This window comes from Formica exsecta, unplaced genomic scaffold, assembly GCF_003651465.1.
Source record: "Formica exsecta isolate Colony F162 unplaced genomic scaffold, ASM365146v1 scaffold654, whole genome shotgun sequence".
Classification (NCBI taxonomy): domain Eukaryota; kingdom Metazoa; phylum Arthropoda; class Insecta; order Hymenoptera; family Formicidae; genus Formica; species Formica exsecta.
In genome coordinates, this window is record NW_021853416.1 from 98,246 (window position 1) to 111,167 (window position 12,922).

A 12,922-nucleotide genomic window follows, 5' to 3' on the forward strand; every position below is an offset into this window, starting at 1 on the left:
TAGATAATTTTACATGCAAAAATAAAAATCGGAAATGTAGAATAAAATAAATATAATAAAACTATTTTATATGAAATTTTATTTTTACAAGAAAATAAAGATCTCGAGAATTGAAGAGCTAATAATAATTTTGGCGCTTTTTTAAGCTTGGATGATCGATCTCGATTTATTTTTATATTCGACTCATCTTCTCGGTCTTACCACTCATAAATAGAATGTCCAATATATATACAGGATGTTTCAAAAAAATTATCCTTGTTTCTATTCTCACTTCTTAAATCAAATTCAACAGTTTCTTAGAAACGATGTATCGTCGACAATATTTATTAGTTTATATATTAGATTAATTTATATTATTTATATATTATGATTAAAGATATATAAAGATGACTTTGTGTGTGTATGCAGTTTATATTTTACAAAAAAAAAATAACGACGCGATTTTTTTTTTTTTTTTTCAAGACGTGAAAGATATGCCGGTAATCTTGAGACACACTTATATATACATTTTACGAATATGTACAATTACAAATGCAGATTTCAAGAAGAATGCACAGCGCAACTGCACGGCTGTTTTCTACAAATTATTTTTACATTGACCGAGGCGTATTAACACAAATTTCATATTTGTTTAGGTATCATCAACGACATTATATCGCGATGTTGGCATTGAATATCAAGATATGACACAATCTTATACCGAATCTTCATGCTTTCTTCGTATTATGCTGGATTTGCGAAAACATACGTGTCATTGCAACGAGATTGTCCGAGGAGAAAACATTTCACCTTTCAATCAAGCCACACGATCTTTGTCCTGCCATTTCAAATCAAAATTGCTTCGAGAAAACACCGAAGATGCACGTTCAACTTACTAGTTGCAGATCTCTGAAGAATAATTAATAAGCGAAAGTAGAGGATTTTAGAAGAATCGAGGATCTCGTGTAAGAATCGTGCTTCTTTTATTTCTTTTATGGAAACGATAAAAAAAATTGTGACTTTGTACATAATTTAAATAACGCGAAAGAATTATTGAATCGCTTATACTGCTGCCATTGCACAAGTGACCTTCTTCGATAATTAAGACAGCGGTAAGTGATGCTAATGTAACGTAGAATACCGCAGCTGTACCCTAATTTCGTGCTGTGTTAGCGGCACTTGTCAATGTATTTTATCGTTGAGAAATTCTACACCGAACGACGACAGTAGATTCGAATAATCATGTACATGTCGTATTTCACAGTCACATCAATTCATCGCTTTTCTCAATAACTGGAGACAACAAATATCGTATTAACACAATACATTATTTTTGATACTTAGCCAATTATGACGCGATTTCTTCTACCAAACGAAAACTAGATGAAGGGGAGAAGAAACACCGCCTCTCGATCAGCCTCCCGAATATTCTCGCGCGCGGTGATGCACCAGATAAAATTTGTCACGACGGTACACGTGTACTGCGACGACGACCGCAGATGCACCAGGTGATCCGGTGACTCGGGCGTTCTCGAGACAGTGTCGCGGCCCACCGAATACCGGTGGCTGCTATAAATAATTTGATGTCCGCTCCGGTCGCGCTCGCGATGGACAGCCGAGGGTACAGAAGAGAGTCGGCTAGGAGCCGCTGCAGCGGGCTCCTCTAGCGACCGCTCAGCCTCCTCTCCATATTATTTCTCTCTCTCTCTCTCTCTCTCTCTCTCTTTCTCTCTCTCTCTTCCTCTTCTCTTCGATCAAGAGACGAAGGACGTCTCGTGAACGACGTCTCGGAAAGAACTACGAAACGTCGTCGTCGTTTCTTGATCGTCGACGTCAAATCAAGTAGACAGGCAGAGGAAGAGAAGACTGGAGGTGGATCACCGGCGTCGTTTCTCCGGGGGTGGGGATGGAGCCGGAGCAACGAGGACGCGCTTCGTCGACGTCAAGCCTCGGACGCGAGGTCCGTTGCGGTTGTCAGTACTACCAGAGCGACTCGCTTCTGCCGGAACGACGTGCTCTTCTCGTCAGACCATCATCCAGGACGATGCAGCAGCCACCTGCGGTCCGCTGCAGGTCAGTATATCTTTCTTCTACCACCGATGTCGAAACTGGCGCTAAACACATTGATCATCTACCCTCGCCCACACGGATGATGTAAGGTAGTCTTTCTGCCTTCGCGATATTATCCCCGAGATTATCTGACCCACCTGTCCTCTTCGTCACGCATCGGGTATAGGTTACATCGTGCGAAACCACGTCGCAGACCATCGCGGCTATTTAAGGTTCGCCCGGCTGGCTATAGATAGAAAGCTCGGTCAGCTCCCAAATCCGCCAAGTCCAGTTCCCCGTCCGCAACCCGCGTCCCGCATCCGCGTATCGGTATACGCCATGACCTCCCCGGGATGAACATCCAACGTGGAACCATTAGACCGTGTATTGGATACTGTATGGAGCGCGTTTACAGCAAACATCGGAAGTGATTCAGTGAGTCTGAATCTCGATGCTACAGAGTTAGATGTTGTCTCGATGTTACGCAAAAATAATTTCGATTTTTATTCACACGAGGACGTAACAATTGTAATGATAAAAGATGTATTCTAAACAACATTGAAATAGAAAGATCTTTGAAATTTGTATAAAAATTGAAAAATTCAAATCTGAAAAATTTCAGATGTTTTTTAGGTATCTCTGCGTCTCTAATGTTTATATCATTTTTTGTATCTGTAACATCGAAAATTCAACTTACCGAATTCACATTCAATTTCTGCTTTATAAAGTAAATAGTGTAAAAAAATTTTCACTTAGAGTTACAATTGTATTCTTTAAATGCAAAAATTGTGAGTAACATATTTTTGGAAAATATAAAAAAACATAAAGTACAATGTCTACGGCAAATGCCGGAAAATACTACTACTCAATTTAAAGGGATACTAAAGGTACAATATATCGATTTTTACTCGATTCGTGAATTCAAAACGAACAAAACGTAAAATTACCAGTGACACCAGTGACATATCGGTTGATGAATTTTGTTCGATCGACATGACCATTCCGATGTAGATATCCTGTGTAATTTCGTCCTGCATTTGTTTGCATTGGTCCCATGAGATCAAAAAGAGATCACCGAAACATGTGGGGCGATATATCATGATCGGATGGAAGAAATTAGAAGATACATTGTTCTTGAAAATACGCAAGAGACACGTTTGAAATGAATTTTATATACATGTGATATTCCAGTGTGTATTTTGATCTATTATAGATATGATGATAGATTGTGAAAGAGGAATATGTATTTTTTATTATGACATTTTCATACGAATATCGTGACCACTTTCGGTACTAGAACTTACATCTTAGACATCTTAATTGTTACTTGGAACATCTCGATGATGTTAACGCGCGAATCGTAAATCATCTGACAATAAATTAGTCGTGTGCGATTGCAGTTTGTTCGTTCGACATTTCTACTCTCATTAGAAATGTAAATAGAAAAAAAACAAAATGTTTTTTTTTTTCATAAAAAACGATTTTTTTAATGAAAAAAATAACAAACGTCTTTTTTTCAAAATTGTTGTTTTCAGATATTTAATATCTTTATATTTTGGTTATTGCAAATTGATTTTTCATTATTTTTAACTTTTTAGATGATAGACTTAAATTAACCATTATTATTTTAAATGTAGCTCGCATTCCAATTGGCTATATAGTTATGTAATTACTATTTTAATTAATGGAAATTTTTGTTATGTATCTAATTGAAAATTATCCAAATCATATAATTTGCCGCAATAGCCTCATTAATCCATTAAAACCACTTTCGAAAAAAAATTAATTAAAAATATAAAACTTTAGATTTTTTTATTATGTTAACAAAAAAAATATAAAGAAAGATATTATATTTTAAAAAATAATTTTAAAAAACTTTTTTTTTTTTTTTTTTTTTAATGGGAAAGACGGTTTTTTAAATCTCTACTGTCAAGCAAAACCTGCTTATAATTATAATATTTCCCATAATTAATTAGTTTCTATTTTATTTTATATCTAACAGCATTGTAATTACCACCATCATTCGAGTAATTTATGAAGATTAAACACAGGGGCAAACATTATCAATAATCGCGCTGATGGCCATAACATATTTATCAAATAACCATGTCATTAATTAAACGTAGACATTTTTCTTACTGGTGTAACTTTTTTTTAATGGGAAAGGCGGTTTTTTAGATCTCTAACTCACACAGTGCAAAGTATAACAAAGATATTTCCTTGCATCTCGTTGAAGACAAACATTCACTTGCGCGGCATGGCAAATTGCACGCAAAACTATATACATATAAAAAGTGAACTTTTTTATTTGTAATATAGAATTTTAATTGTATCCGACTCTCATAATAAGATACAAGCATGAATTCTCTCGGTACAGCGAGCACGAATACGAACCGATCGCGCCGCCGCCGCCGCATCCGGCGATGGCGCCGGTCGTACGTATCATCGACACGGACGTGATGATGCCCGTCGCCGACAGCGACGACAGTATCGACGACCGGGGCCGGCTGCCACCGGAGCTGATCCTGGACGGCGATTTGGTCCTTCCACTAGATGGCAAGATCGAGGACAACGCGATGGAGGGCCGCGAGCTCGGTGGGACCGGCGACACTTCCGAGGAGCAGGAGCCCACGGCGCAGCAGTTCCAGGACAAGCTCGAGGAGCGATTTCTCGACGCGCCTACTCCTTACACCGAGTCCAGGACCGATGGCGAGGTCAATACCAGTCAGGTAATGTCCCCGTGATCTTGGCCGGAAAAAGATGAATATTCATAGGAAAGTGCATACGGAAAAAAAAATTTGCTGTCGCAGAAAAATCTGTTTAGTCTGAAAACAACCTCTGAAGAAATGTAACAAAAATCAAGATAGTTCCAAAAAGTCCATCACATAATATCTATTACATCAGGACTAGACATAATTTATAATGGAACTAAATATATTAACGATATATTGATACAATATTGATTTGTCTTTTTTCTTTAAAGTGATTTCCAAAAGAATCAATAGTAACTTCATCCTCGAGAATCGAGGCTGCCATGGCTCTTTCCTCGTAAATTGAATAAAAAAGGATAACGTGAAAAAGCGGTTAAATATAGCTACCACAATGGAAACCCCCGGAATTTAAAAACACCACGAGGCTTGTGAGATTAATCTTGTTGTCTTTAGTCCATCACTCGTGCCGAATGGAGCCTATATTTAGCGAAACTCGTGTAAAAAAGAGACACGAACGTGTCACTGTCCGAATGTGCAACCGCGTTACTCGCAACACGTTCCAGAAAGCTCGAGCCTCTCTCGATTGTGCAATCGGATCCAAAAATATGTATGGCCCGTCGAAATATTAATCATTCTTCGACCTTGCCGGTATTTTTCAATGAGAACATAAACTAGCTCGCGCAAATTGTTGTGATACGTCTTTGTGAAAATCTTTGCGATAATTGCGGTGAATCCAATAGATAAATTCAAAAATTCCTAAATCGGTCAATATATGGCTTACTTTGCGATTAATTAAAATGATTAGCTATGTCATAGTAATTTAAAATATGCGCTTTTAATGTACTTTGCGTGTTTCTAAATGGCATTGCATGTCGAACGTTTCGCACGATACTAATTCATTTTCATTGTGACCTCAAAGTGAGGATTGTGTTTGACCAATATTATAATATCTAACAATAAGTGTGCCAATTTTTATATTTTATGAAGCAGAAAAGTTTTTGCCATAGAGTAATTAATATTAAAAAGTATATTGCAATATAAAAATTTTACAATTACTCTTTGTATTACGTTGCATAGTATAGTATACGTTTTTGTTTGGAAATTTTTAATTTTTAATATATTTTTAATTTTTAAAGTATCTTAAGAGACAATTATAAATTAGATAATTCTTTTTTTAACCCGCATCATTTCTCATGGAAGCACACATTTGTTATTCCAGGTAGACTCGTCGGCGATGGAGGAACTGCCGCTTCGACGCGGCGCTCGCGGCTTATCTCAGCGTATGAAGACGCAGGCTAGTAAGCTGCGCTCTCGGCTCCGGGGTTTTCAGCGTCCCACATTCTCGTTCCCGCAAAAACGGCAGAAGCCTGATAAGAAGACGACAACGACGACAACGATGACGACGAGATCGACGGCAGCGAGCAGCGGCAAATCGGAAAAATCTCGCAAATCGGCGGAAAAGCGACCCAGCAGAATGGACCGGATAAGAACGTCTATTTCCGAGAAGACGGCGAAATTCAGCCTGCCACTCGATCGAACAAAGTTCAGTTTGCCTGACAGATCCAAATTTCATCTGCCGGAAAGATCAAGATTCAGTTTCCCGGATAAGTCGCGCTTCCACTTGCCGGAGAGGCCAAAGTTCAATATCAAGAAGCCCAACATCCGTTTGCCAGACGCGCTTGCTCGCGTCAAACGTCCGCCTTCTCTGCGCGAGCAACAACAGCAACATTCGACCGAGTCTACCGCCGGTTCCAAGCGTAACATCTTCGATTTCGCCACGTATCCGCGCATTTTCGACAAGAAATCCAAGAAGCGCGGTGAATACGCGACATCCTCGCCCAAAGATTCTAGGACTCAGTCCGCGGAGAGTGCGACTTTTCCTCGTGCTCAGAAAGGGAAATCTTTCAGCGCCAGATGGACCCAGCGTTTCGGGAACTCGAGTTATATTCATGGTCGTCCGGAGGAAGAGGCAGCGGCGAGCGATGGCTCTCCTCCGTGGCATCAGAGTTCGATAGAAGAACCGCCAAGGTTGTCCGCCAGAACAGAAGAGGAGATATTGGCAGCAGCTCGCGCGATCCCGTGGGAGGATACGAGAAAACGGGAACAGTATGATGAAGAAGAGATACAGTACATGGACTATGAGCAAGAGTCATCAGAAATGTCAGATCGGCATCTCGCTCCACCGAGGAGAACCCATAAAATGTCGGAACGACAGGAAGAATCATACGAACAGGAAGAAGTGATAGACCCGAAATTATATGACGATCGAGAAATAAAACGCGTTCACAGAGATGAAATCGAAGAGGATGAAAATGCGATGACGCGAGACGATTGGCACGCAGATCAAGAGATGATGCTTGAGGGAAAATTCAGACCAATTCCTAGGTCACTATCGTTGGACGAGGATATACCGCGAGTTTTGGAACGAGAAGGATACGATGGAGCATTCATGGCCGTAGATCCGAGACGATATGGACCGCATAAAATGGCGTCTGAGGAGGAGCAAGATGAAGAAGGAGAATTGGAGGAGGGCGAAGAGGAACATGAGCCTTCTTCGATGCAATCCGATCGGGAACATCAAGCGTCTAGTGGTAGTTCCTGCGATCGAAGGCGTCGAGGAGTCATAGAAGAGATTGATTCTGATGAATTCTTCGTGCGGGCAAGCGGTATCAGTCAAGACGATATAAACTTAGACAATTACTTAACCGACGAGATTCGAGAAGCTCTCAAATCGAAAATCGTCAGCGCCTTGCAGGATGACGAGCTTCCACCTACTCCGCCGCCTCAACGTCCTATGAGAACGCGAACTTTGAGGAAACATAAGGAAGGATTAGCGGTGGAGCGGTCTATCGAAGCGATACCACCGGCTAGACCGAAACGGGAACGCGCGGCGGCAGCTCGACGCAGTCGCGAGGCATCGATCGTGGACGAGATGTTCCGTGAACGCACGAGAAGCGATTCTAGAAGCGATTCCAGACATCGCGTGGTATATCAGACGGAGGGGAATCAACCGGAACCATCGGAGGAACCATTGGATGACATAGTCGTGGTAAAACCGGCGCGAAGAAAGTCGAGATCATCTTTACGCAGTCAGTCGCAACCGCCGATGGAAACATCGATACTCTTTCCCTCGATGTCTGCTATACTCGATTCGTCCGTTCTTCCAGCCACGCCACCCGCCGTACCAGTACGCAGGAAGCGTTCGCACCGAGAGACGATGATGGACCGGAGAAATGGCGATGTAAGTGCACCAATCTGCAATGGTCATCGTGATGACGAGTGGGAAATCGAAATTGCCAAGTTCAAGAAGCCCGTGATACCGATGAGATCATCGCGATCGCGTCAGTCGTTAGTTGAGCGTGATGTCATAATGTCCGCGAGTCGCGAGAACATTGTAAACTTAGACGCGCGGCACCGACGGGCGGAATCCGCACCGGAACCGATACCAGTACCGCCGAAGAGACGATCCCGTTCAAGGACGACGTCGGTCGCCGCCGACGAGGATAGGACATCGCACGGCGCGGAGTCTCTGCCAGAAGCCGGCTACGTGGAGGAGGACATACCGCGAGAGGACGAGAACGACTCGGCGCGGGATTTATCCGGTTACGCGATCGTAGAGAAGCGGGAGAAACCGCCTAGACCACCGCCGCCTAGGAGAAAACGCAACAAGTTCGCTACGACGCCAAGACCGACCCCGCCTAGGCGACCTCAACGAGCGTACAGCACTCTGGGACCCGCCAGAACGAGAGATACCAGCGTGGCATCGGAAACGACCATCGATATGACTCTAGCACCCGCTGAATCCGCGCCGTACATCGAGATTGACGCAGAAGATATCGAGCACAGAGATCTCCGCAGTGGAATGCTTAACAAGATCCAAGGCCGACCGCTTCCGGCACCGCCGCGACCACCCAGGGCGAGAAAAGAGCATGCAATCATTGAACGACCTCGTACCCCATTCGAGTATTCAGAGACAATGGAGACGACGGCAGCGACACAAACCGATCCATTGCCGGATGATATGGTGATCGAGGAGATCACTCAGGCGAAACTCATAGTGACGCCTTCAAGATCAGGTTCACAAGTGATGGTATCGATGGAGCGCATACCCAGCCCAAGTAGGACAGGCACGCCGCCCGTACCGCCACTACCAATATCGCAGTTTATACGAAAGGATGAAGAGGAAGAAGAAGAAGAGGAGGAAGAAGAGCGGCAAGAAGAGGACATTCGAATGGCGTATGACACAATGTCACTGACGACACCGTCGCCGATAAGAGAAACAGATTTAGAAGACAAGCACAGATCGGTGCCGCATTTGAAAGAACGCGTCGCGGAAGAATCGCAACCGCGACCTCAGATCAGATCCTCAGGTCTGCTACCTGACGAACCGTTGAGAATCAGCAGTCTCGAAGTCGGCGATTTGAAGGTCGATCGGCTGAGCGTATCACAGATAGAAGCGCACAAAATTGTGGCGTCTGAAGTGGACGCAATGATGATTACGGCGTCGGAATTGAGGGGTGGCACAAGTTCCGTAGAGGAGAGTTTTTCGCCAGCCATCATCAGGGAACTGATGGCGATTAGAAGCCACTTGGAAACCGTAGTGCAGGAAAGACACCGCGAAAGCGAGGAGTCCGCGAGTCGCAAAATAACCGACATTGCTATGACGGACAACAGTCAAATTCAAGAGCAGGGATCTGTTTCGCAAGAAGATTCGCGGGAAGTGGCAGAATCTGACGAAGCCATCGTGAATGAACCAACGTTCGCGGAAGGCAAGGAGGCGGAGACTAACGAGGATCAAAAGGTTGTTAAAACAGACATAATAGATGTCAAGGACAAAAAGATATCACACGTTCTCTCAGTTGCTCAAGCCAAAGAATTCCCTTCCTCCCAAACACTTGCAATAGATGAATTAGAATCCAAGGATAAAGACGAATTCATCACACATTTGCTCACAGTTGCTCAAGATATTCAAGATAAGTCCTTACACATTTTAGATTCCGAACATCCCCTAACTTTGAGTTCGCAAACCACATCGGATTTTCACGTCGACGAATCTCGTGCCTCGTATCTTCCGTCGGATGTGCCTTCAACTCGACCTTCCGAATCGAGAGAGTCGCCAGAACGCGTTGAAACGCGAGTCGCCGAACCTCCGAGTAGCTTTATCCAGGCTACTATTACTGCTTCTACTGCTACTGCTATTGTTGCTACTACTACTACTACTACTACTACTGTTGCCGACCCGAGCACAACATCTACGAGTCTTCATGGCAGCATGGATGATTTGTTTGATAGTAAAGAACAGATTCCTCGCAAGTCAAGGTCTAGATCCCCTTCACCTAGCAAAGGTATCACGCGGCAAACCGCGTCCCCAGTCCGTTCATTGCCACCAGCCATCTCTGTAACCCCCGACATGCCTGAATCAATAGTACAGAGACACGGTATCTCTATGGATGCTCAACCACAGCGTGCCATCATTTCCTATTCTTCGGACACGAGACATAGTGTCCCTAAGGACGCTCAACCGCAGCGTGCCGTCATTTCCCATTCTTCCGATACAGGACAATCCCTTAGAGAGAGACAAAGGGAATCCTCTGAATCCCCAGTATCCTCTTTTCCTTTAAACGCAACTCACTTAATCGCCTTTCCAGCCTCTGAAATTCCAATGCAATTTTTTTCTCTGAGTGAAACAAATCGACACATTAATATAGAACCTGGTGTTATAGACACTACACAGCAGCTTCTCCGAGCTCTTCGATCGGCCGGTATAAAAGCCATGAGGCATTTTACAAGGTATTTAATGTCCAGAATAAGTATAGATGACACAACAGAAAAAATTAGAGAAGTAGAACTAGTAATATGTGCTCTATTACTTTTGATCGTAGGCTTGTTGATATATTATTTCAATAGCACACAAACTGTAACACATTTTCACCATTGGGATTACTTTAATCCCCCTCAATAATATATTTTCTACAATCCAGTTTGCCTACATCATATGTACACATATTCATAAATAGTTCATTGGTATGTAGAAATTAAAATTTCATATTCTTGTATAAATTTGTTTTATATAACAATAATTGTGTTGAAGAAAATAATCAAAAAAATACAGACTAGGACAAAGCAAGGAATTGGGGAACGGTATTATAGTTCTTATACAAGCTTCAAAATAAAGCAAAATGCCAGGTTTGTAACAAACAAATTGTAATTTTATCATTGTGCCAAATGTACAATTAATACCTGAAGTATACTATTTACAACAATTCGGTCCAATTTATCTATTTTATGATATATACAAGTGAATTTTTAGTGTAAAAAGATTATTAAATATTTCAGATAATATAATATATATAATAATAAAATTTCTTTTTAATTTAAAAGAAAATATATAGTAAAAAATCTGTATTTGTATCTATCCTAGCTAGATTGTTAAGCAATCTTTTTGTTCTTAAATTCCTTTTCAGTTCCCATTCGTATTTTAATAGTCTGATACATATACATATATAAGATGTTATTGTGTGCACTATCAATTTAAAAAAAAAGCAAGTAAGACAGAAAAAAAACATATATGTCTATAATCTCATGAAAATTGTTTGCTATATATCCAAATTTATTGCTTTAATAATGACACAGAATGTGTCACAATGAGATGAAAGAGTGAACAGTAGAAATAAATTAAAAGGAAAGTTCCTATATATACAATATATATATATATATATATATATATATATATATATATATATAAAATACAATATATTTTTTATCAATATTTTATACGAAAAGGCTGAAAACAACATTTAACGCATATCAAGAATCAAGAATCGAGAAGCGAGCACCGTCGCCCGTCGGCTTCGTTGCCGGCTCGGTAGGAAGGAGAGAGACAGAAAGCATTATATCTGTCCTCTTCTGCTATCCGAAGCTAGTCGAAGCGCCGAGCTCACACGTACGCGGTTCGCGCTTGTGTATGTCATTGAACAGTAGAAATAAATTAAAAGGAAAGTTCCTATATATACTATATATATAAAATATGCAATGTATTTTGTATCATACAAAATTATAATGTTAACATTTGAAAAACTACGAGTGATGTAAAAATACTTACATTTACTGAAAAAGATCCTCTTCATACACTTTAAGATCACGTCTGTCTTTATGTGCGCTTTTTTGTGAATAGTTAGCTGCAATTGGTGACCACATAGAACTAGACATAGTATCACTCACAGGCTCTATTATAGGTTGTCTTCTTGCTAATGATACTTTTAATTGGATCGAAGAGACCATACTACCATCCATTTCACTTATTGCTCTTTCAGCTGCTTCAGCTTTTTCAAAAGTTATAAAGCCACGACTAAGAAAAAAGCATAGAAAGATTAGAATTATTACTTATATTATATAACTGCAAAAATATCTTTAATATATTTGTTCTGAATCGATATTGTTATATATATATAGGAAAAATAATTTGTACTTACTTTTTTTCTACTTCCATTGAAATATTAACAATATTTCCAAAACTTTGGAAATGTTTCTTAAGATAATCTTCTGTTATCTTGTAGCCACATACAAATATTGTATTTCCCGCACGTGGTTTAACCTCTTGCTTAGATGAAGATTGCGTGTCGCTGACACTCCTGTCTCCAGTGTCTTGAGCACCAACAAAGCTATTGTACAAATCTTTTACTCTTGGTCTCACTGCCTCTGTTTCTTCTTCTTCCTGTGTCGCCGAGAATGGTTGGTAAGAACTAACTGTTTTTTCTGTACTGTTTAATTTTCTTTCTAGTCCGCGAGATCTCTTAAAAGTTTGCTCTGGTCGTTTAGGTGTCTTTGGAGCTGTGATTACACCAGATTTGATTAATTTCTTTGCTACTTCACGAGCATCTCTTGCTTCTGTAGGCCGTTTTGGCACTTGAGGAATACGTTCTACTTCCTGTTTAGGGGCTTTTAAATCTTGCAGTGCCTTTTTCTATAAACAAAAAGTGATTGATAATGAATGAAAATATAATCAAAGAGATGTATGTAAATATAATTATTATTTAGAGAATAATATTTTACTTTTGCAAATAAATTTAGAAATTTAACTTTACAATCTATTAAATAAATTAAAAGATATATATATATATATATATATATATATATATATATATATATATATGAAAAATTATCTCTCTACGGCAAATCATCGT

General features: G+C 40.6%; 2 protein-coding genes across 5 annotated transcripts in view; one reads left to right on the forward strand and one right to left on the reverse strand.

Moving 5' to 3' along the window:
• The first annotated feature begins 417 nt into the window (after window positions 1-417).
• Window positions 418-11,467, forward strand: LOC115242848 (apoptotic chromatin condensation inducer in the nucleus). 2 transcript variants are annotated; one of them, XM_029819409.1, is made up of 4 exons: window positions 418-2,052; window positions 4,406-4,757; window positions 5,959-9,540; window positions 9,734-9,914. In XM_029819409.1, exons 1-4 carry the CDS (start codon window positions 1,886-1,888, stop codon window positions 9,749-9,751), a joined length of 4,119 nt encoding a protein of 1,372 aa, XP_029675269.1. In that variant the 5' UTR covers window positions 418-1,885; the 3' UTR covers window positions 9,752-9,914. The 2 variants fall into 2 exon arrangements, with proteins under 2 accessions (XP_029675269.1, XP_029675268.1); XM_029819408.1 differs by having other exon boundaries at window positions 5,959-11,467.
• LOC115242849 (negative elongation factor E) overlaps window positions 4,636-12,922 on the reverse strand; it is a 9,340-nt gene continuing 1,053 nt past the window's right edge. The window contains exons 2-4 of one of the 3 annotated variants that reach the window (XM_029819411.1): window positions 12,212-12,702; window positions 11,842-12,087; window positions 4,636-4,773 (exon numbers count right to left, since the gene is read on the reverse strand). In XM_029819411.1, coding sequence (XP_029675271.1) covers window positions 11,844-12,087; window positions 12,212-12,702 — 735 coding nt within the window. In that variant the 3' untranslated portion in view covers window positions 4,636-4,773; window positions 11,842-11,843. Of the gene's footprint in view, window positions 4,774-10,926; window positions 11,263-11,841; window positions 12,088-12,211; window positions 12,703-12,922 lie in introns of those variants that run through there. The other 2 variants (XM_029819412.1, XM_029819410.1) reach the window with 2 other exon arrangements.